At 44.6% G+C, this 21,056-nt stretch overlaps 1 protein-coding gene across 1 annotated transcript; it reads right to left on the reverse strand.

The window, feature by feature from the left end:
• Positions 1-1,407: 1,407 nt before the first annotated feature.
• LOC131285971 (protein real-time) lies at positions 1,408-19,711 on the reverse strand. The gene is made up of 8 exons (XM_058314827.1): positions 19,501-19,711; positions 5,304-5,779; positions 4,745-5,231; positions 4,130-4,388; positions 3,934-4,055; positions 2,662-2,920; positions 2,500-2,600; positions 1,408-2,396 (listed from the first exon to the last, which is right to left on the reverse strand). The coding sequence occupies exons 1-8, from the start codon at positions 19,561-19,563 to the stop codon at positions 2,220-2,222; spliced, it is 1,944 nt and encodes a 647-aa protein (XP_058170810.1). The 5' UTR covers positions 19,564-19,711; the 3' UTR covers positions 1,408-2,219.
• Positions 19,712-21,056: the final 1,345 nt, after the last annotated feature.

Raw genomic sequence — 21,056 nt, forward strand, 5'->3', positions numbered from 1 at the left:
ATGTTGACGGACGTGTGATGTTGGTTATAAGATTCGAAAATGTGTGTGTGTGTGTGTGTGTTTAATTTAACAAAGTGTACAATTAAAGTGTAACCATTGCCATCGCCTAATAATTGTTGCTCGATTGTATACGATAGTTATATATGCTTCGTTTGTATGTCTCTTTTGTTTGCCTTTGAACATTAGTTTGGTTGCAATGCGATACGTATTGTTGACATGTTTTAGACGTTCATTTACGCTTTCACTTCACGCCCTTTTTTGCTTCCGCAGATCTTGAGAGGTTTAGATTCGAAGGTTTTAATGATGGAATAACAATAAAACCAAAATTGAAAAAAAATTGCCAAATTGGTGCCAAATTGGTTTCTCCATTTGTGGCATAAGGAAAAACACTTTTTACATCTACTTTCCACTTATCCTACTCCAATGGTTGTAAACAATATCTTAAAATAAACACACAACGTAAAATAATTGTATCACGGGTTTTACGATTACCTGCGCTAATTTTACTGAATTAGTTAGAAAATATAAAATCCAAATTCGACACATTTGAGTGGCAAAAAACACATAAAATCCTACTGTTCGTACGTCTCATTTTCTAATCGTTCTATATAAACTATTCACTAAAGCCTTTCACCTCATCTCATAAGATATTGCCCTACGCAACAAACACACACCTACGCCTGTGCCTTCGTCGCACGCATGTTTGTCTAAAAACTTCGCTCCGGATCTCAGATCCTAGAACACTTCCACCGGGGAGATTGTGCTGTATTTGTTGGCTAGTGTCATCCAATCCGTCCCGCGACCATGGACAATGGGAGCTTTCGTTTTTGCTAACGTCTTGCCTTCTGTAATATGCTTATAGAAAATATGTTGATGGATGCGTAAGCTTAGGGATTCATTTTACACTTGTCTATTCTCTAGTGTTCTATGGTGATACGAGACTATATGGATCGATTTAGTTGGATGGACCAGAGCGGGGCATTCTGTTTAAGCCATTTCTTAGCAATTGTGTATAGCTCTTGATAGTTGCTTGTGAAAAGAATGATTTGGTAAACGTTACTCCTGCCGTACATGGTATGATTTAGCAGAGATTTTTCCAACTTCCAGTTACTATCATTATTTGAATATTTTAACTTGTAAAAACTGCACAAGACTGTAAATTTACACATTTCAACGAAGATTGTAAATGTGTTCATTTAAAAATAATTTTCAAAAAGCTAAATGATCCATATCCATATCTCATTTTCATTGTTTTAGGTTACCTGGAGGTAAGAGACGTGCATGGTAGCTAGTTTAAAAAAGGAGGTTCACATTAGACCAGCTTAAACCAGCTGGACCATTCATAATCAAAGCGTTAAAAATCTGCGGGTAAATGTTGTGTTGGCCTAACTTTTTTTTTTACATACCGATACTATAATTGTGAACTGGTTGGTTTTTCTTCTAGATTCTACCAGACGTGTTTCCCTACGTTTTATGCTACCTCTCTACTCTGTGTCGTCGCCCTTTATTATTGTCCACTTCACACCGGGGACACGTACACTTACAAACGCTCAGACCTACTTGGGGACGGCGGCAGGGAAGTAGCGTTTTTGCTAAGATTCATACGAAACAGCTTCCTTGCTTTTTTTGTTTACCTACACTTTTCACCTACGAGATCCTTATCGGTTGCTGTTTGAGGGATTGTTGTATCGTTTTGCTTCTTCTCTCCGTTAATTGATTATACTTCACATTCAGTAACAGGTGTCCTTAAGCAGTTATAATGTACCTTGTTTAGCTTCTTGTTTTTGTGTCGTTTAGCTGCCTCTAGTTAGATAGTTATATAGTGTTTCTTTGAAGAGTTTCGTTTCTCCATAATTCGATTTTCCTTTTGTTGCTTTCAGTTTCAGTGCAAATACAACCTTTTCATTCTAGCCTCCTTCCTCCCAGGGAGGTAATTTCTGCAGTCAAAATGTTTGAAAGATTCATAGTAAGGGTAGTTTGGATTGTTGATAAAGATTCACTTTAAAAAGAACCATAGCGGAGATGGTTATGCGCCGAGATTCATGCTGCTTACACATACTGGGTATGATTGAACAGAGTTACGGGGTCGGCAAGGTGCCGGCAGGCTCGCCGCTAGTGCCAATGCTAGTGCTTGTGATGTGGGAACATTCTCCCTCTATCGAGTGGGCGGAGGCCCCGGATGTGGTGGCGCTCCGTTCAGTCTCATGCGTTGCCGTTCATCATCGAGATTGTAGGCTGTTCGAGGAGAATCCCGACTGCAGACTAGTCATCGAGCCTTTGTAGTTGGCCGAGCTGAGAACCTCGTGGAAGTACATCAGCTGGGCCGGACCGTCGCAGGACGGTGGACACATCCACTGTAGGACGTACGAACCGGTGCTAGCCATTTCATGGGAGCCCTGGGAGAGGGAAGTTATAGTAGCATGAGGGTTTGTTTGTTAGGTCATGTTTAAATTTAATTATTTAAAAGAAACATTTAGTTTATCATTTAACAAAAATTACCTGTACTCCTTCTTTCGGGCGGCATTTGACGTTCTGTTCGATTTTCTTATAGTTCACACCTTCCTTGAAGTCTGCTGAGTCAAACACTGAAGCGAAATTATCTGAAAATATGTTTGAAGTGAAGCAAACATTTGCACAAACCCACAAAACTCCAAAACCTACCGCTTCCACTCGCTCCGAGTTCCTTCTCCGTGTGGTAGACGGCGAACAGGGTATCATTTTTCAGCACCTCAAAGTCCCACGTCAGGACACTCTTTGGGTCGGTGTTGCGGATGATGAGCTCGAACAGCTGGCCCGGTTTGAGGTCGACCGATTTGTACAGTCCGTGGTGATCGTGCGCGTGAACCGCACCGTTGCTTTCCTCGATCGATTCCGACTTGTAGAGGTGCTTCGGGACCAGGCCCCCTTCGTGGATCAACGTCTGTAGCGAGTGTGTAAGAGTGGGAAAAAATGGAACCAGTAAATTTAAGGGCTCTACCATGTGCGCAATAAAATGCAATTTGAAAATGTTCAAGTAACGAGAAGGAGAGAGCGGCAGCTAAACGATGTCACTAACCATTTTTGTTTGAAAGCGGACAAAATTTGATGTTTTTAACCAGCGACAAAACTTTGCGATCGTTGTTAAGTTGGAGTATCTATGCAGTAAATACAAAGTGAGCAATAAAGTTCAATAGATCACAAACTTAAAGCGTAAATAAATTCCTTATAACGCCACTACAAACAAACAAAAAACACGAAAAAAAGTATCAGGGTATCAGGGCAAAAGCAAAAACAAAAGTGAATCATAAAATTGCACCAACGAGTAGCTTAAGAACGATGAACGGAGGACGATAATGGACGGCCAAAGTCGAAGGCACTGATGAAAGGTGACGGCAGTGTTTATGTAGCGTTTGGCTGATTGGTCTTAAATGTTTCGATTGTCTGGCACGATGTAATGATGTGTTTTGCAAATCTTTCCATAACGTTTTCCGAATACGAAAGCGGACAAATGGTGCGGGCGTGGTAGCTAGAGAGCATACAAGTAAAAGTAACGATCAAACGAGAGAAGGTAGGTAGGGAAAGGGGGTGGTGGTAAAAGAAACACGGAAATATATGTACATTCTTATCTTACACAGTGACATGCGCTCAGAAAGCAGCGCGTGTACAGTTTGGCCGGTACCGGTTCCACCACCGTCAGTATACTTGGCTGCACGTGTGGGAGGAAGGTGGTACGGGGAAGTGGTTAGTGGATTTTTATATCAGTTTAATTACAAAACGCAAAAAAAAAAAACGGAGACTTGATTGATCTTTCAGCCGAGGGATATTCGTCGAAATATTTGGTTAACCGAATCCGTGTGTTTTAACAATAAAAGTACATGAACAAGACCGTCACGTGCAACAAGGTGTACAAGTTGTCGATTCCCAATACTCCCCACCCGGCCTGGGAATACTTACACTGCATGACCCTCCCAAGAAGCTGGGGATCTTGTCCGTGTGTACGTACTGCTCGATCCCGTCTTCCGCGTGCAAACAGTCCGGTCCACCGAAGAACAGAAACTTTGAGCGTGTGTTTTCATCTGCAAATATACACCAAAGGTATACAATGGATAAGCGATAAGATGCGGTCATTTCCGCGAACACACACACATACCGATGAACGTGCTAACGATGGTCCACAGAACGGGAAATACGCGCGGTGCACGCACGATCAACACGCGGCCCATCGTTTCCGGGTAGTTTGTCTCGACCGTTTCGATGATGCGCAGGAGGGCTTTCACTCCCGGCCGCCAAAGGTGCCGCATCGAGAGGCCATCGAGATCCACCAGCAGACACCAGTTCCAGATTGGTTTGGCGAACTGATTTGCCGCATCCTTCATCAGCTGCAGGCCTTGCTCGCAGATGTGCAGTGTCTGCAGGAAGTAAGAGGAAAGAAATAATGTTTATTGATAACGGCCGTAACCGCGGCAAGGTTTCGTTTTCTCCGGGTGATGTTGCTTAATTTGCGCGCTGACCGCAATATTGCGCTGACCTAGTACCCCCTGATAAGGCTTCCCCGGTGAAGGAATGTGCTCTTTGTCCCTGGTTTGCGGATAGTATGTTCTTTTTCTCCTCACTCTTTTGTCCACGAACACGAGGACGGAATGTGAATGAATTTAAAAACCACCTCTTCTTCTTTGTTGTGCATTGAGACATTAAGCTAAGCTGGCTATGATTCTTACAATATGTTTTACTAACACAGCCTACTGTGTTCACCACAGCATCTTACCAGTTTGAGGAGTTCGTCTTCGCCGACCGATTTCAGCAGACCCTTCACATCCATCGTGCCAAGTCGTAGGATGTACAGCGGACGTCCGTCCTTGTCGTGATGGTGCCATCCGCCCGGGAAGTACTTCTCCACGACGGCGGGCGTCTTGTACTCGCCGAGGATGTCATCGATACGGTGCTCCTTGCGCCACTGCAGCGATTCCTGCAGCATTACCGTGGCCTTGTCGATGCTGAAATCGCGCGCTCGTAGAAACCGGAGCAGTGTTTGATAGTCCGGCACCGGTTGTTCGGTCGTTTCCTCCAGTCGCTTACGGAACTGCACCAGTTTGGACTCTTGCAGTGGCGTCAGCTGGCCGAGATGCTTGGCGATGTAGTCCGCGTCCAGGATGGAGTTGTCGCGACACAGCGGGGGTTTCTCCGAGAGCACCGTGCCGCTTGTGGTGGTGTTGTTCGTGGTACTAGTAGTCATCACATCGGTATCCACCCACCTGGAAGGGATTCACAAGTAAAGACGGGATGTTGAATCAGGCAATATTTTCCTGGAATCACTCCATTCCTACCTCTCCACATGCGTGACACCCTCCTGCTTGAGCTCGTTGACGAAGTACTCGATGATCTCCTTGCCCTTGAGCGTCGTCTGCGTGTACTGCTTCATGCCCATCTTCTCCATCGAGTGCTCGATGCCGAAAAAGTTCTTAATGTCCAGCGTCGCCGTCTGGTCGAAGCACGTCCAGTCCGGGTTTTCCGGGTGCGCGTAGTAGCGACACTTTTCGAAGATTTCCACCCGCGTCGCGAACGACTCGTTCGTCGCCTCGATGCTCAGCGTGCGCGTCTTCATGTCGAGGAAGTTCTTCTGGATGAAGTACACCACGTCCACGCCGATGATCTTCTTGATCAGGTACGGTGCCTCGACCGCGATCTTGCACCGACGCTTCGTGTCCCGGCGCGCCCCATTGTCGAACACGCTGTCCTCGATCACCTCGCAGTCGAGCACGATCGGCATCTGCGGACAGGTTGGGAAGCGCCGCTCGTACGCCTGATCAATTGGAGTAAAAGAAGAAGGAGTTTAGTCAAACGATTATAATATTTGAGAAAAGCATGCATCTTTTGGCTTTCTAAAATAAGATCAATTTTGATCGCAATCATCCAAGAAACTTACATAGAAGATACTTATGATAAAGCTAGCACAGCTTCAGTATTTAAATACTGACTATTGCAATAAATTTAACTTATTTCAATAAACCAGAAAAGGCTTTTGGTCTTTTGGAGCAAATAGTCAAATTTGGTTGAAAAATCAAATATGCTTAGCCAATCCCCAAGAGCTTTTGTAAACTTTGCTCATTATTTCAACGTTGTGTATTTCGATGAGCAACCATTCGAATACCTCTGTGTGTTTATGTAATACAAAAAACACAATTTGGTATTTAATCTATAAAAATGGGCCATATGATTTTCATAATCCATGGATCAATCGGTACGCTCAATCGAGTTTAACGGCGGATAATTAGGTTCATTTGGTTTGTTAATTTGTATGCAAAACTGAAGCAACAAGTCTCTTATGGAGTCAGAATTTCTCCTTCCACTTCTTGTAGTTCCGTATAGCTTTGTTTTGAAAACAAACCTGTTTATAAATTCGATTATTTCGTATTTGTTGCTATAGAGGTTTAAAGAGATGTTGATAGTTTGGAGATAGTTTTAGATAAAATACATTTTGTTTTAAGAATATATATGATCGTTATACTTTTCTGAAATAATTTTGCTATAGTAAAATCGACTGTCATGGGGTTTTAAAATAATGAGTTTCCATTTTATACTTGAAGACGTGCTTAATTCAATAATTTAAAATTAAACAATCTACTTCATGTCTGCACAACTGCCAGAGGTTTTGTTTCCCATACACACACCGTAGACCAATGTTTCAAATGAACGGTAAAGTGCTTTGTCCAACAAAAGGTCATCGTGCAATTCACGGCTCAACTTTGCCACCAGATTATCATCCACGGTCTTTTGCAAGAGTTGTTTAAAACCTGCTCCACCCGAACCCACCATTTGCGAGGGCAGCAACAAAGCTGGAATGGAAAATAAATAACATTTTCCACACCGCCACAGCCAAACGGAGCCATCCCGAGCCACTTCGCGTACGACATGCGGAAAAGTTACCGCATGGAGTTGCCATTACATCGGCGTGTGTGGGCTTGTATCTGGTTGGATTTTGCAAGTACCATCTCCCAGGGTGATTGTGCGGGACACAACAGCCCGGAAAACCCCGGTAATCCTCCGTCGAGCCAATCCATCCCCGTTGATTACAGTTGACATAATCCACCCACCAGAATGGCTTTGTACGTTTGTTGCGAACGGAAGGCAAACAAGTTTCCGGCTTTCCCGGGGCTTACGAATGTTGCCGGGATGGCTAGCCATTTGTAGAAACGAAAACTGTACGCTTTTTCCCCCTCGCTCGTACATTGGGCAGTTGTGAAAAAGTTTTATCAATAACCATCATCATCCGCAGCCCAATGTCAATCAAACTGTTTAACGACGTTCGTTTGGCGAGCGAACTTTGTTTTTGTTCCCCGCTGGAAGTTATCAGCTGCGCGAGGACCTTGAACAATAAGTTCTCACCAAACTGCCGGTACAAACATTACTGCAAACGAGGCAACACTGCTAAAGAACTAAGGTCGCCCTTGAAGGTCCTCCGCACCTTTGGGGCGAGAGAAAGGAGGGAAAATAAGTGGAAGGATCGTTTAGCAACCGAACAAAGAGGAAAGAATGCAAACACAACCGAAAGGACCAGGGGAGCCAATCAACTCGCTGGGTCGCTTTTTCCCCGCGGGCATCATGCTATTGTCCCAACGAGGTGGGATTTTTCCTTTTATCCCTCGTCTTCTACGCACTGTGTCCTAATGATCAATCAATTAAGTAACAATTAATGGGCCCGGGATGCGGGCAAACCGCGCGCGCGTACATCGATCGGAAAAGCTCTGGTGGTGCTTAGGCCATAAAACAAACATCGAACGCAAATTGTTGCCAATCGTTCATTCGTCATGGAGGGGGGAAAAACACCGGAGTAGGCAGCGTGGGTGCCGAACCTTCCAGAGAGCTTTTCACCCAGGGGGTCGGGGATGAAAAACGATGTCCTAGGCAGCTCCCAGTTGTCGTCAACCCGGGGCAGAGCTCGCAGAAATCGTGGCGTTCAATTTATAAATAACGTTCACCTTCACTCCTTCAGCCCACGCCAAACCATCGAGTCAAGTGGGAATGCCACAAGTGTGGCGGGTTGGGGACACTTTCTCCCGCGTGCACCAAGCGAGTGGCGGGGTGGTGTGGAAAAATGATACTTTTCACTGCCACTGACAGGCACGTGGAATCATTCCGTGCACTATCATCCGCCGAGCGAACCGGGGGGGGGACACTACTCTCGGTCGGCCTCCTCCCAACAACCTCACATAACGTGCATAACAGCACCGCATAACACACGCCGGTGTCGCTGATAAATGGAGCCTTTCATGCGAACTTAAGTGCAATCATACACAGTGTTGCTGGTGCTACTGCCCTCGCCTTTCTTCCGGCCCTCGGTAGGAACGACGCGCGATTCTTCGCATTTAGTTCTGGCAGCTTTTTCCATCCCGTTGACGTTTGCCGGGTTTGATCAATAAAGGAACGGTTGCAATAGATCGTTTGAAAACTGTCGGCGAGCGGGGGAACGAAGCCAAGGGGAATAAGTTTAACTTGTTGAGTGTTGGCGCTTCCGAGAAGAAGGAAAGGATGCAGTTTATCATGACGGATGAAATGCTGAGTGACATGTGTGTGCATAATATGATCAACGATCCGCTAAATAGGGCAATTGATAAAATTGCGAGAGGAAAAAACAAAATAAACTGGCATAACACGAAAGCGTAATAAATTCCATACTACAGAAGTGATCTTGCATGAAACAATTTCTACAACTTATGTTAGAGAAAATATTATTATAACTTTTAGTTTCTTAAAACTCTCTCTGTAAAAGTACAAATCCATCCCATTATAGTTTTATAAACTAAGGTACATGACACTTTAGTTACAATCCAATCTGTTTAGAAAATATGTAAACAATATAAGAAATTTTTAAAATGGCGTTTTATACTATAGTAAGAGTAACTATAATTGCACTGTCGCTAGAAGGAACAATATTGTGTGAATTAAAAATCATCATCAAAAATTTGTAGTGAAAAATAGATAAAAAATTTCCTAATTTACACATGTCTTTTTAGATGTGTAAATTTAACGTGTGGTATTGTTTTGTGTACTTTTGCAAAAATGTTTTGTTTTTCAAAATTAGTTAAAGCCTTCACAAACATATTCGCAATTTATCTTTAAAATAATACGTTCATAATCATTTGGAAATCTTCTAGTTTTCATGTAGTTGGATAATTTTTTTTTTTTGGATAATTTGTTTTAATTTTGTATGATTATGATCACTTTTTCCTAATACTTTTGCAAAAAGGTTTTGTTTTTCAAAATTAGTTAAAGCCTTCACAAACATATTCGCAATTAATCTTTAAAATACAACGGTCGTATTCATTTGGAAATCTTTTAATTTTCCTACATTTAGCTAATAAATTGTTTTAAAAAAGTACCACATCATTATAAACTGGATTCATTGAAGGTAACTGACCAGCTACACTTGCATCTCTTGGGAGTTGCTGTCTTTGTCAGGCACACCGTCACTATGGGTAACGATGCTCTATGCAAAGCTAATCTGATTAGTCCCGGTCGGTCACTGTGACACCTTTGTCTGCAACTCTTCAAACATTTACAATTCATTAATTACTATTGCTTCATGGTCGTGCCATTGCTTCATGTCGTTGATCGATTGTTTCAATACCGTTGAAAGGTGGCGGAATATCAGCGAAACGCAGCATATAAAATGTCGCATTCGCGCCGCAGACGTTGGTTTTTTAGTTCGTGTTGTGGGCAAAATTTATTAGAATGAGCCCCCGAGTGGTTCTCTCCGTCGGTTGGTTCGTTTTCTTGACGGGAGCGGTGGTCTTGCTCCAATTCACAAGCGAAACGGCTGCACAATGTACGATCGAAGTCACCGAGGACGAGATGCGACCGTTGCTTGGCAATCCATCACCCAGCTGGAAGTGTAACGAGCTGTGGAACAACGTGCTGCTGCAGTTCTACTACACCCGGAAGAACCTAACGGCGTGTGAAACGCGCGAAGAGACGGCCACCACGCCAGAACCATCGTTCGCCTTCTGCCAGCTGATGCTGGACAAGGCACGGGCCGATCTGGAGGGCGACCTTCGGATGCACGAGCGTGAAATGCAGACGCGCGTGCAGGTAGCGCAACTCGACATTCGACATCAACAGAACGAAAAGCAGGCCATGGAAGGGGAAGTGCGCAAGCTGAACGGGGAATGGCGTCCGCTTCATCTCGAGCTGCTGCTGACCAACATCGGCATGGGTTATGTCAGGCAGGCGCTCAAGTACTACCATCTGTACCTGGAGGGACATCCACCGGACACGCTGTACCGCACGATCATCGAATGGGTGTACCGAGATGCCAGGCGCCAGGACCAACGGTTGGACAATCTGTTTACCTTCGTGCGCCACCTGCCGGCCAAGTCGTCTAAGCTCACCATGTACCGGCTTATCAAGCCCGAGATACTGAAGCGCCAGGACCAGCGGGAGGGTTATCTGGCGGCCGTGGCCGGCTTGGATGCGGGCCGTGTCGTGTTTGAAGACGACAACCAAAATGAGTATCATCTCTACACGGACCTGTACGAGCCCGTGGAGAAGCGCTGGAAGAGCCAAGTTCTGGCGGGAAATTACGACGAAGTGATTGCCTTTGCCAACTCCCATCCGATGCAGTTTGGCGAGGTGGAAACCAGCTTCTCTACCTTCAAGCCGGAGGACTGGAAAAAGCTTAACCTGAACCAGTTCATAACCTTTCCGAACCAGTTGCCACTAGCGAAGCAGCGGCTGGAGGCGCTGCTGATGATTCTACTCCAGCTGAAGGAACGAAACGCGAACAACTTCAAAGACTACCTGATAAAGCTGGCCAAAGAGGTGGAAATCTGCGAGCAGCTGGTCAAGAAGAGCAAAGATAGCGACACCGTTCAGAAGAAGCTGTCGGAGGTTAAGGGCAAGTTTGCGGAGATCGATGGCAACAACGACTATGAGTACTATCTGATTGAGTCGAAGAAAGGTCAGAGCAAATCGGGCTAAACTAAAATAAGAAATCGGAAGGACAAATGATAGGTTTTAAATCACCATTTTAGAAGCTCACAAAGTTAGTATTCGCACAACACTACGAGGGAAGTTCATTAAACATACTGCACGCAGCACATGTACAAATATTAAAATGTAATAAAAAAATGTAACGGGAATTTAGGTTCAACTTATCCAAAACCGTTACTGAACTAAGAAATTGATTTATAGGTTTTTGTGTGTGCTTTTATTTGGATGTAATTAATTTTTAATATTATAGAAAAGTTTTTATTGTATGACATTTATAGAAAATCTTATGATTTATTTATAGAGACATGCAGTTTTATTCGTTGTTACAAGCTTTAACTTTGTAAATTAAGGTTTTAACTTTGGTAAACCAAATTCTCATGTTAAAATCACCTTTATCTGTTAGCAGATGACCCAATTTTCTTTAATAATATTCAAATTTTGTCCATGATTAATTTTTCTCACCTCCTCCCCTTGCGTTTTGGAGGGAATGCAAACATTACTAATAGAAGCTCGTTGTGCTTGAATGTCGTACAATTATAATTATAGCTTGGCTGTTATCACAACCTTACCATCCAGGTTCCATAGCGATGAAAAGATCATTAGTTAAATAGTTGCATCGACCGTACTGCGGTCTATAATTATTCCCCTCCCACACCCCGTGGTAAGGGAATCTGTCGTGCGCCATCGACATCGACATTCCACCTGGACCCACCCCCTCTTCTGGCCAGGTAAGATTATTTGATCAAATCTTGTCTCCGGGTCAATGACTATGTGGGAGCTTTCAGAGATTCAGCCCCCATCGGGGGTTTTTCTTTCTGAAGGGACGAGAGTTTGTTTGTTGCCGTTTGTTGCCAATAGCACCAACAGTGCCGTCGGATGTGGCTTGAACTTTGACATTTTCCCTTTCGCTTTTCGTGCCGAGGAATGGCGGCGGAATGAGTTCGCCATTGGTGCGTGACAAACGTTGCTATATCCCGGTGACGATTAAATCAAGCTGTGTGAGGTGGCGGCCGTTGTGGGACGAAAAAACCTCAGGTGTATGCAACTCCACCCCTCCGAGGGCGTGAATCGCCCCCTGCATGGGGACAGGAAATGGATTCAATGGTAAAAAAAGGATCCACAGGACGCTCGTTGAGGGCTAAGAGCCAACTTCCTTGTCGGCCACAGCCAGACTATCGTCGGGTGGTCTAGCCCGCTCCATTCCGGCGCAATCAATACTAATTCCCTCACTAATCACTAGCATTGAACGTTCATTATCCAATCAGCTGGATGGGACGTCGACGAACCTCGGCCTCGATTGTCGCACCAAGGGGAAAAAATGAGGACTGAGTTAGTTTTCCGGCTGGATAAACCAACCACTAAAGAAGTGTGGACTTTAGGGTCGCGCACTGGAAAATGTATCGATCGGGTTTCACTTATTTTTTCCATGTTTCTGCTGTGGGAAACCTTTTTCTTTAGGCACCCCCGTGGCGGACGCAGTAACGCGTAATTTTCCCACGGAAACCGTCAATCAAGGAGGCACTGGACAACGCACTTTTCGAAGCCGATGGAACACGATGACGCGTTTGAAGCACGTGGCGGGGATTAAAAAATATAAAAAATCTCATCAAACATTCCGATAAATAATTCACCCTGTACACACCTTAACGAGGACATCGAACGAAGGGTTTTGTCCGGTTCAGAAGCCAATGCATCCAAGTGCCGGTGTTACAAGCCGTACGAGAGGCCCAGCTGTTTGTCCAAGGACGAACGGATTGAGTTAATTCTATGGGCGAAGAAATCTGCATTATTTTCCCCCGCCAGGCAAATGCGTCACGGCGATGTTAAATCAGTGCGTTGTAGCGCATAACCAGATGTGCCATTTACCCGGAGAGCTGGTTGAGTGCATGCTTCGGGCCATGCAATTGCGTTTGATTGCAAGTTTCTTGTGCCCCGCAGGCCACGAAGCCCGCTTTCCCAGTCTACTCTCGACCTTTGATTGCGACGTGTTTTTCTCGCTCAGGGGGTTTTCTGCCAAAGGTTCTTCCAAAGTCCTTTCGCACTCCTAGAGTGTAACATTTGGTGGCAGTTACCGAAACAAACTCGGGCCGACAATATCACCCGGGCCGGAAGTCAAACATTGGTAATGCCATTTTCTTTACATCCGGTTTTTTTTCCTTCATTTTCTTCAACACGACTTACGACTTCGTTTGGGTCGGGTGTTTTGTTGTTTTTTTTACTTCGTGGGGGTTGGGAAAATGGGGTCGCAACTGTCGTTTGGAGTGTGTGTGTGTCGTGCCCGACTGACCTCCTGATGCACTTTTCCCACCGCTCGCCCCGTTCCACGGTTCGCCTTTTTGTTTGTTGTTTGAGCTAGTTTTAAATAATTCAAACAGTTCGTGCACACCCCTGACGAGTGTTTCCTTGCTGTTTTATGGCGTACCGTTGGCATCGGTATCGACATGCATCTCTATATTACCCGGTTCGCCAGTTGGTGGTGAAGCCCCACACAGCAGGACATTGTACTTCCGGAGGCTACGAACGGACCGGGGGGAACGGGAGAGACAGGCCGGTTAGGCCTTAATAAGTGAGTGACTTATTCGGTCGACGACGGACTTTCGCTAGCAAAAGCGGGCAAATTGTTGCATGTGTTGGTAAGGCGTCCGGTCAACCGGTCTGCCGCTGGTCTAGGTCCCGCGTGTTACGTAAAGCCGCTTTCGTAACATTTATTTTGCAACACGATTAGAAAGACGAAGTCGAAGCTCAAGAGGAGAACGTCGTCAGCGTGCATGGGAAGAAGTGAAACATTAGCAGCAACTGGTTACATTTGCATAATTGCCGCCGGTGTGTGATGCATTTTTGCTTTGTTCTTAGTTGGTGAGGGTCATTCGCTTTTCATATTGCCAATCTTTGTTTTTGGGAACCAACTTATGCAAAGGAAAAGCAGGGTCTTGGTGGGACACATAATGAAACATAATAAAAATATAATTGACAGCAGGTAAAAAAACACAAGGTTATTCAAAAATAAACTTTACATTCAATTGCACAAATTAATTTTCTAAATGACATGAAGAAATATTGTTTGATATTAACCTATAAGTTGTCAAATTAAAAAAAAACTATTATTTTCGCTTTACAAAAAATAAACTAAATAGAAAACAATCTAACATTATCACATCACATTTGGGTTCCTTCTAATTAGCCCAAAATTATTTGTCTTTTGGAAACAAAAATAATAAAAAATGTCTTCTTAAACGTTGGGAAACTATACCGGTTTACGTTGCAAATTTAATTACATTTCTACCCCACGACGACGTTGTTTGGTTGCATTAAATTGCCAGAGGCGAAAATGTTTCGTCATGTAAGGGACAAATTATTACTCCACCTGCAGAAAAAATAGCTGTCACCTGCAATTAAGTGTTACATTTTCTCCATACGTACTACCCCACTACGGTTGAACAGTCTCGTAACATTCAAATGGGCAACATGGTCGCGAATGGCTTGTAGTTTGCCCGGAAGAATGGCCAATCAAATCCGCACTTTTTCGCACATCCTTCCCCCCCCTCCCCCACCCATAAACCAGGGCCATCAAAGAGGTGTTTCGCGAAAGGTAAAGAGATCGCCCACGCCATTAATGTCGCCGAAGCGTGTACGTCAACACGGACACGGTGCTGCTGCTGCTGCTGCTGTTCCAGGTCGTTTGTTTCGTGTTCAATTTGCGGCTAATGTTTCAAAACGCAACCCAGATGGCCGCCCATCGTGCTAGTATTTGGCGAGCTTTACGATGGTTTACACATCGCGCCAACATAACCATCCGTTTCGGCGGTTGTTTTGGGAAACATATGCGCCTACAGTGGTGGGCGTAAAGTGAAGGGAGGATGTGCGATAAAGGTACGAGTTTGATTTAGCGACATTTATTTCGAACCCTACCCCGAAAACATGTGAAGCTCTTCGAGTTCAATCTTTAAAACAATCAACCTTTTTTTGTTTAATTAAAATCATAAAAATTATGAACAAATTCAGTCGAAGCAAAATGTCTCGAAATCGAGGTATATAAAATGATCTATATGAATGTCAAATAAAGCTTCTTCCAGCCTTTTCCGGTAATGAAGTTTAAGGATTTGATATCCACGTCCATAGAATCAATAAAAAAGTTGACAGATACCATGATGGATTTCAGGTTGCCATATTACGGTTTCACGATCCGATAGAGGAATTCACAGAGACGATCAACTCGTTTAAGCTTGCTCTAGCCATAGAAAAAGGCTGTATAAAATATAAATATTTTTAACGAAGCTTATTGTAAATCAAAATCTATCTGTAAAGCCTTCTAAATGACAAGGTGCAAACAGAGAACTGACTCTCGATTCCGGGAAACATTATAGTTTTTAATTGAAGAATTAAGTCCATCCATAATAGATATTAACAGGGGTTAGCCAAGGCGCAACGATAGCGCAAGGAAACATCACACCATACGTTTGGGATCGAATCTCGAGTCTTGATACCCCACTGTATTACGAACGGCTGACCACCGATCTATTTATTCCCGTCTATCGGTCACAAATAGTATCTTCGGGAAAAGGCCTGGTCCCACTTGAGGATGTTGTGCCAAATAAAAACATAAATAAATAAATATTCAGTAATTGCAAAATAACCATCCTTCTACCAATAAAAGTAGTTTCGCCTGTTTATTAATGTTACTATAATTTTGGGAAAAAATCTAGAAATTTCATATTTTTTTATGCAAAGAGATTATGCACTATTTTACAAACAACCACACATGTTTGGCGATGCTACAACAAAATATTTAAGTTTGGCAGATCCTCATGTCCAAGGTTGCATAATTATGACGCACCACTGTAGATCTAGAGTGACGCAGGGAAGTAAATTCTTTTTATCGCCTTGTCGGGCCAATTTTTCGGCAATTTCAAGTGTGGCCAACGCGCACGGAGATAGGAAGGCATAATTCTTAACCGTCCGATACAAGTGCTAGCCGGATTTCTGGCGTGTTGGTGGTTTTTGGATTTGGCAGCCGACCAGCACGCGAGTTAATTCGAGGGCAAATCTCTGCCTCCATTGCAGCAGATTTCGGCGCCGTTTGTTGACCTTTAAAGTGTCATCACTACCACGAGACTACTGTTACTGTGTGGCCCCCCCTCGGGCCCCAGGTGTAGTCAGCTGTTCCCGGGGAAGGGAGTGGCCCACGAAACACCGTAGTGTGGTTGTAAGGGCCCTATCATATTTGGGTAATGGGACGAGTGCGGCGGGGAAGTGATTGAAGTGATGTTGTTTAAAATTTATTACTATTGCGAAAGTTTGTCCGAACAACCGACTCGGTGCGGGGAGATGCCGGAGGTTTGCACACAAACACACAGACGAGCGCAAGATTCCGCGAACCATGTTCAACATTTTCCTAACGCGACTGCATTCCTTGGCGCTTTTCTCTCACGCTCGGTGCACGTGGTGGAGAAGGTGAATGTTACTTGGATGTTGGAAAAATGCACAAAGCCGCAGCATTTGTGTGTCCGTGTGTGTGTGTGTGTGTGTGTGAAGTAGCGGGCAAACGGCGCGCGCGCGCACTCTTTGTGAACCATCCCTTCTCCTCCCGCCGCGGGACAATTTCGACTCCAAATCCAAATTCTTACGCTGGTAGCTCTGCCGTGGAACCACTCTACCGTAGCTTTTTTGCCATCCACGGTCGAGACTTTGGTGCAACCTTGAAGCAAACGAACCGCCGTACGCGCCCCGTTACTGCCTCCCTGCCCCGTCGTTGGAAATCAGGGCGGCCACTTCACCCAAGGGGCCTGTGGCTTCTGAATTTTCACATCGGAGCTGGCAAAGGAAAATAACACTACTGACCTCTTGTTGCGAGGCGCACTGTGCGGAGCTGCTGGCTTTTCGAGCCCCATCGGGCAGAGTGCGGTTTAAAGGCCACGGTCATCATGCCATCGCAGAGCCGCCCTGCTGCAGAGGATTTAAAATAGCCTCCGTGAAAAGGACGAACGCAAGGGCAACAAACGGGGCTTTCAGGACTGTTTCCGAGCAGGAATGTAAAACGAGCCGGCTTTCCGTTTTGATTGCTTTTCCCCCCCAAACCGAGTCCCTTTCTCCGTACACTCGTTTGTTTCACTTCAAAGTGGTTTTGATATCAAATATTATTCCAACATGAAACGACGGAGTGTCAAATGGCGCGTTCGTAGAAGTTGGAAAATGTTGCGAATGAAATTTTGTAAGCTTGACCATGACAACTACACACTTCAAAAGGTTTGGTTTTGCGCTTTGTGAAGAGTCTTTTGATATGAATTGTATTGTAAAAACTGTGGCACAATGATGTTTTCAACGGTTTTTTGAATAATGAATTGAATGCGATTTTTTTAAATTAAACAATGTGAGTTACACTTCATTGTTAATTCCCATTCCACGTGCAAGATTAATGCAAAGTTCAATCTCTGCAATGGAGAAGGTGGACCAAGTGGATTTACAGCGAACGTTTGGGGACGATTTTATGGGAAAACTTTCACGTCCCTACGCTAATCCGAATCATCTGGCCAGCCGCGGCCCCAACTGAGTGTTCCATGGCTTGCGTCGGAACGCTAGTTAAGCATTAAATTGATAAAGTACACGCCCGAGACCACTAAAGTGCAGGCCCCCCTGAGGGTGGCCAGTGGACAGGTATGTTCGAGGGGCTTTGGGGAGGTATGGTTGGGCAGGAAGCCCTACGGGAGAAACTTCATCAGTTGTAATAAAAATACCAACTCTCGAGTAGATGCAATTGAAAGAAGGGAAAGAAAATATTTTTTAAAAATAAATTTCAACTATTTCTTTTCCATTACAGTTGGAAAAAGCTACATACCTTTCAAGTAAATTCTTTTGTTCAGTTCAGCGCAAGCGTTTGTCTATTTTAATTAATTTTCTCGTGTTATTTACTACCTCGCAGATGCGCATGTAATATTTTCAAATAAGTATTTCTGTGGTTCCTTTTTAGCTGCACCAGGGCGCGATGGCAATAGTGAGAACGCAATTGTCCTTCGAATAAATTTCAACCTGACATCCTTTCCTGCTCGTTCTACTCTGCGCCACGAAAACCCCACCCCTTCGGTTCCGAAAAGCCCGCGGGCCTTGGAGTGTCTTTTCGTGTGGAACACGGTTACTTTCATTCGGTGGCGACGATTGTGGCGTTTTAATCAATACCCAACGGCGCCTCGTTGATTTTGGGCAAACAGTTGCGTGGTTTTTTTTTGTTGATTTTATTTATTTTTGTTACTTTCATACGTTTTTCGTTTTCGTTGCGTTATGTTCCGCCGAATGGCGCCCGATCGGCTGGCGGTGCGGTGGAGAACCACGGTGGACCTCTTGGGAAATTCCGAGCTAAAAGGTGAATTAAACGTAAATAAGTACACCCGGGACACTGACTAATGGATTTTTTCAGGAATGGTGCCCTAATTGAACGAACATCAAACGGGGGACGGTGGGGTGTTTTTGAATGATTGATAATTTGTTTGACGTATAGCTGAGTCAAATGAAGCGAACCGCGTACTGCATGTGTACTTTTACTTGGTACTCTAATCAGAAATAGAATGACGATGATAGAATAACTTTTATCATTGTAAATATCAGGCCAGATTGGTTGACAAAACATCAATAACCGTAGAAACTCCTGTCCGAAGGTTACGGAAGGTTTCACTAATAACATTTCAAGATCAAGTCGGTTGAAGTCTGGTCGAATAGAAACAGAACGCGGCCAAACAGCGCTTGGTTGAGATACCAGGACGGTGTACATAAATACAGACATTTGAATCAAGGCTAAGGCGAGCAATGTGGGAGGCCCTTCTTCGCATTAAGGAAACTCAACAACAATTGAACTCGATCGTGATAGAATGGAAGACAAGCATTCGCTTGTAGTTTACTGTTTGAGATGATTAGTTTGAGGAATAAAAGTAAAAGAGACACAATCTTGACCTTGAAAATTGCAATTGAAATGGCTTGCCGTACATACATCTATTAATCCCATAATTCCATACTGGCTGCGCTTGAAGTAACAACCGATTTCATTCACCATTTCGTTTATCATTCAGCTTATCTTCTTCCATTCGAGCGTGAAGCAACCCCCGGCAACGATGTTTTCGCAAAACGCCCCCGGTGCCGAAAGGATAACAAAAATAAACAGTGCACAAAGTTGGCGTTGCAAATCGGTGGCGCAAAACATGTTTTCGATTTGTCCTCGGGCGCGCTTCTTGATCAGCACGCCTCGCAGGGTTTCTGCCGGGCCGCCCGTGTGTACCGTTTTAATTATCGATCACATGTGCGGGGCGTTCCGGTCACGAACGGCCGACGGCGGAGGGGAACGAAATGATGTTAACACATTCGAAGCGCCCATCCTCGTGTGAAGTGCCATGTGATTTTAGCGAGTCTTCTTCATCGAGCTTGAAATGAGATGGAATATCCCAGCGTCTCGAAGGGATGGATATTTTGGGATCTCCTTGAAATCGGTCACTAGCGAAGGAGGATACAATTTAAATACCGCAAGTACTGCATGTGGCCCGGGGGGGTACTTACCGCGACGACCAGCTCGAAAGGATATTTGTAGATCCTGACGGGAGATTCATACTTCTGCACCATGCTTCGGGATAATCCTTTGTAGTGTAGAGGGCAACAGGAGCAATTATTCACACGATACTGATAGCACCTCTTAACCTCGGGATGGGTTGGACTTTATTTTTGTCGAGTAATAAAACAAATCTTCCGCCTTCCGGATCGTCCCAGGTAGATATCTCTCTCTCTCTCAGCTCCGAAGCATCCAAAGTAGCTGGAAAGGTTTCCTTTTACCACGTCCGATTTGTTTTATCGTTTCCTTTTTATAACGCACCCACCCCACAGCACGACCTCCAAAACACGCAAGGCAGGCGCAAACACTTTCGCTTCCGGAGCGCAGGGAATATGATTCTATTTCAGCTTCACTTCCGGCCCGCGTTTAAGGTCAAACCGAGGAACCGGTTATCCGGGGCGTTTCTTCTTATCGCGCTTTGTGTTGTGTGCTAGCGCCGTTTTTCCCTACCAACACAAGCTTTCCCGCCCGTGGTTGTTGTGTGGTTGGTTTTCCACTCTTTTCTCTGCTCGCCGACCACTAAACAACACCGACCAGCATCCCACCGCGGATTGCAGTGTGAAACCAATTTCACCACCCGTCGGACGAGATTCGCGGGTTAATTTACACACGCGACTAGCGCTGCGAAAATACACTTTATGAAAATGGAGAGGTGGACGCAAAAGTAGGCTGCCCGCTGTACAGTGTGAAGGAAACGCGAGGGAGAAGAAAAACTGGTGCCAGTCGCGCTTGTTGGCTGGTTGGACCAGGCATCGGAAAGTGTGGCGCTGCAGGGGAGACGGACACGGGATGACACGGTTCACATAAATCACTCACGAAAAAGGAAACATCTTGCGAACGACAACAATGAACCACGGCTGTCCGACTGTGAATCCCGACGTGCGGAATCGAGACGTCAACAAAAACACGACGCTCCGCGAGGAAATCTAAACTCTTTCTGACGAGTTCGGTTGTACACGACAACAACACTAGTGTTGGCAGAATCGGGATTCGGAAGACTCGAACCCTTGGCCGATTCTAAAGGATTGGATCCGATTTGATGGGTTCAAATCCGACTTAATTCGTTTGGGTCTCGATTTGATTAAGACTTGATTAGAAAGTGATCAAGTCTCAGATTGTGAAAATGTAGAGACGATGTGATTGAATGTGTGATTGAAAGGTTTACGTGCGATTTGGCGCAGGGTATGTTAAAATAAATGAATCCATTTTAAATTAATCAATACACTCACGTTATCACACTAGTCATCAAAGGCATCGTGACAAATTCACTGGACTATCAAAATGCAGTGTTGATACCCAGTTTCTGCAGCTCGTAAATCAGCTAGCATCTGCATATTTCTCAAGCAGGGCAAGAGAAGACTATTGCAACTATTGAGTTGATTGAATTTTATGAGAAAAAGAGAACTGAAATTCTGATTTTCTTGCATAAATCGTTCAATGAATGAAATAATGACAGATATACCTGGCAATCTGAATTTGTCCGCATGGTATAACGGAATGGGATTCG

This window comes from Anopheles ziemanni, chromosome 2 (genome assembly GCF_943734765.1).
Source record: "Anopheles ziemanni chromosome 2, idAnoZiCoDA_A2_x.2, whole genome shotgun sequence".
NCBI lineage: Eukaryota > Metazoa > Arthropoda > Insecta > Diptera > Culicidae > Anopheles > Anopheles ziemanni.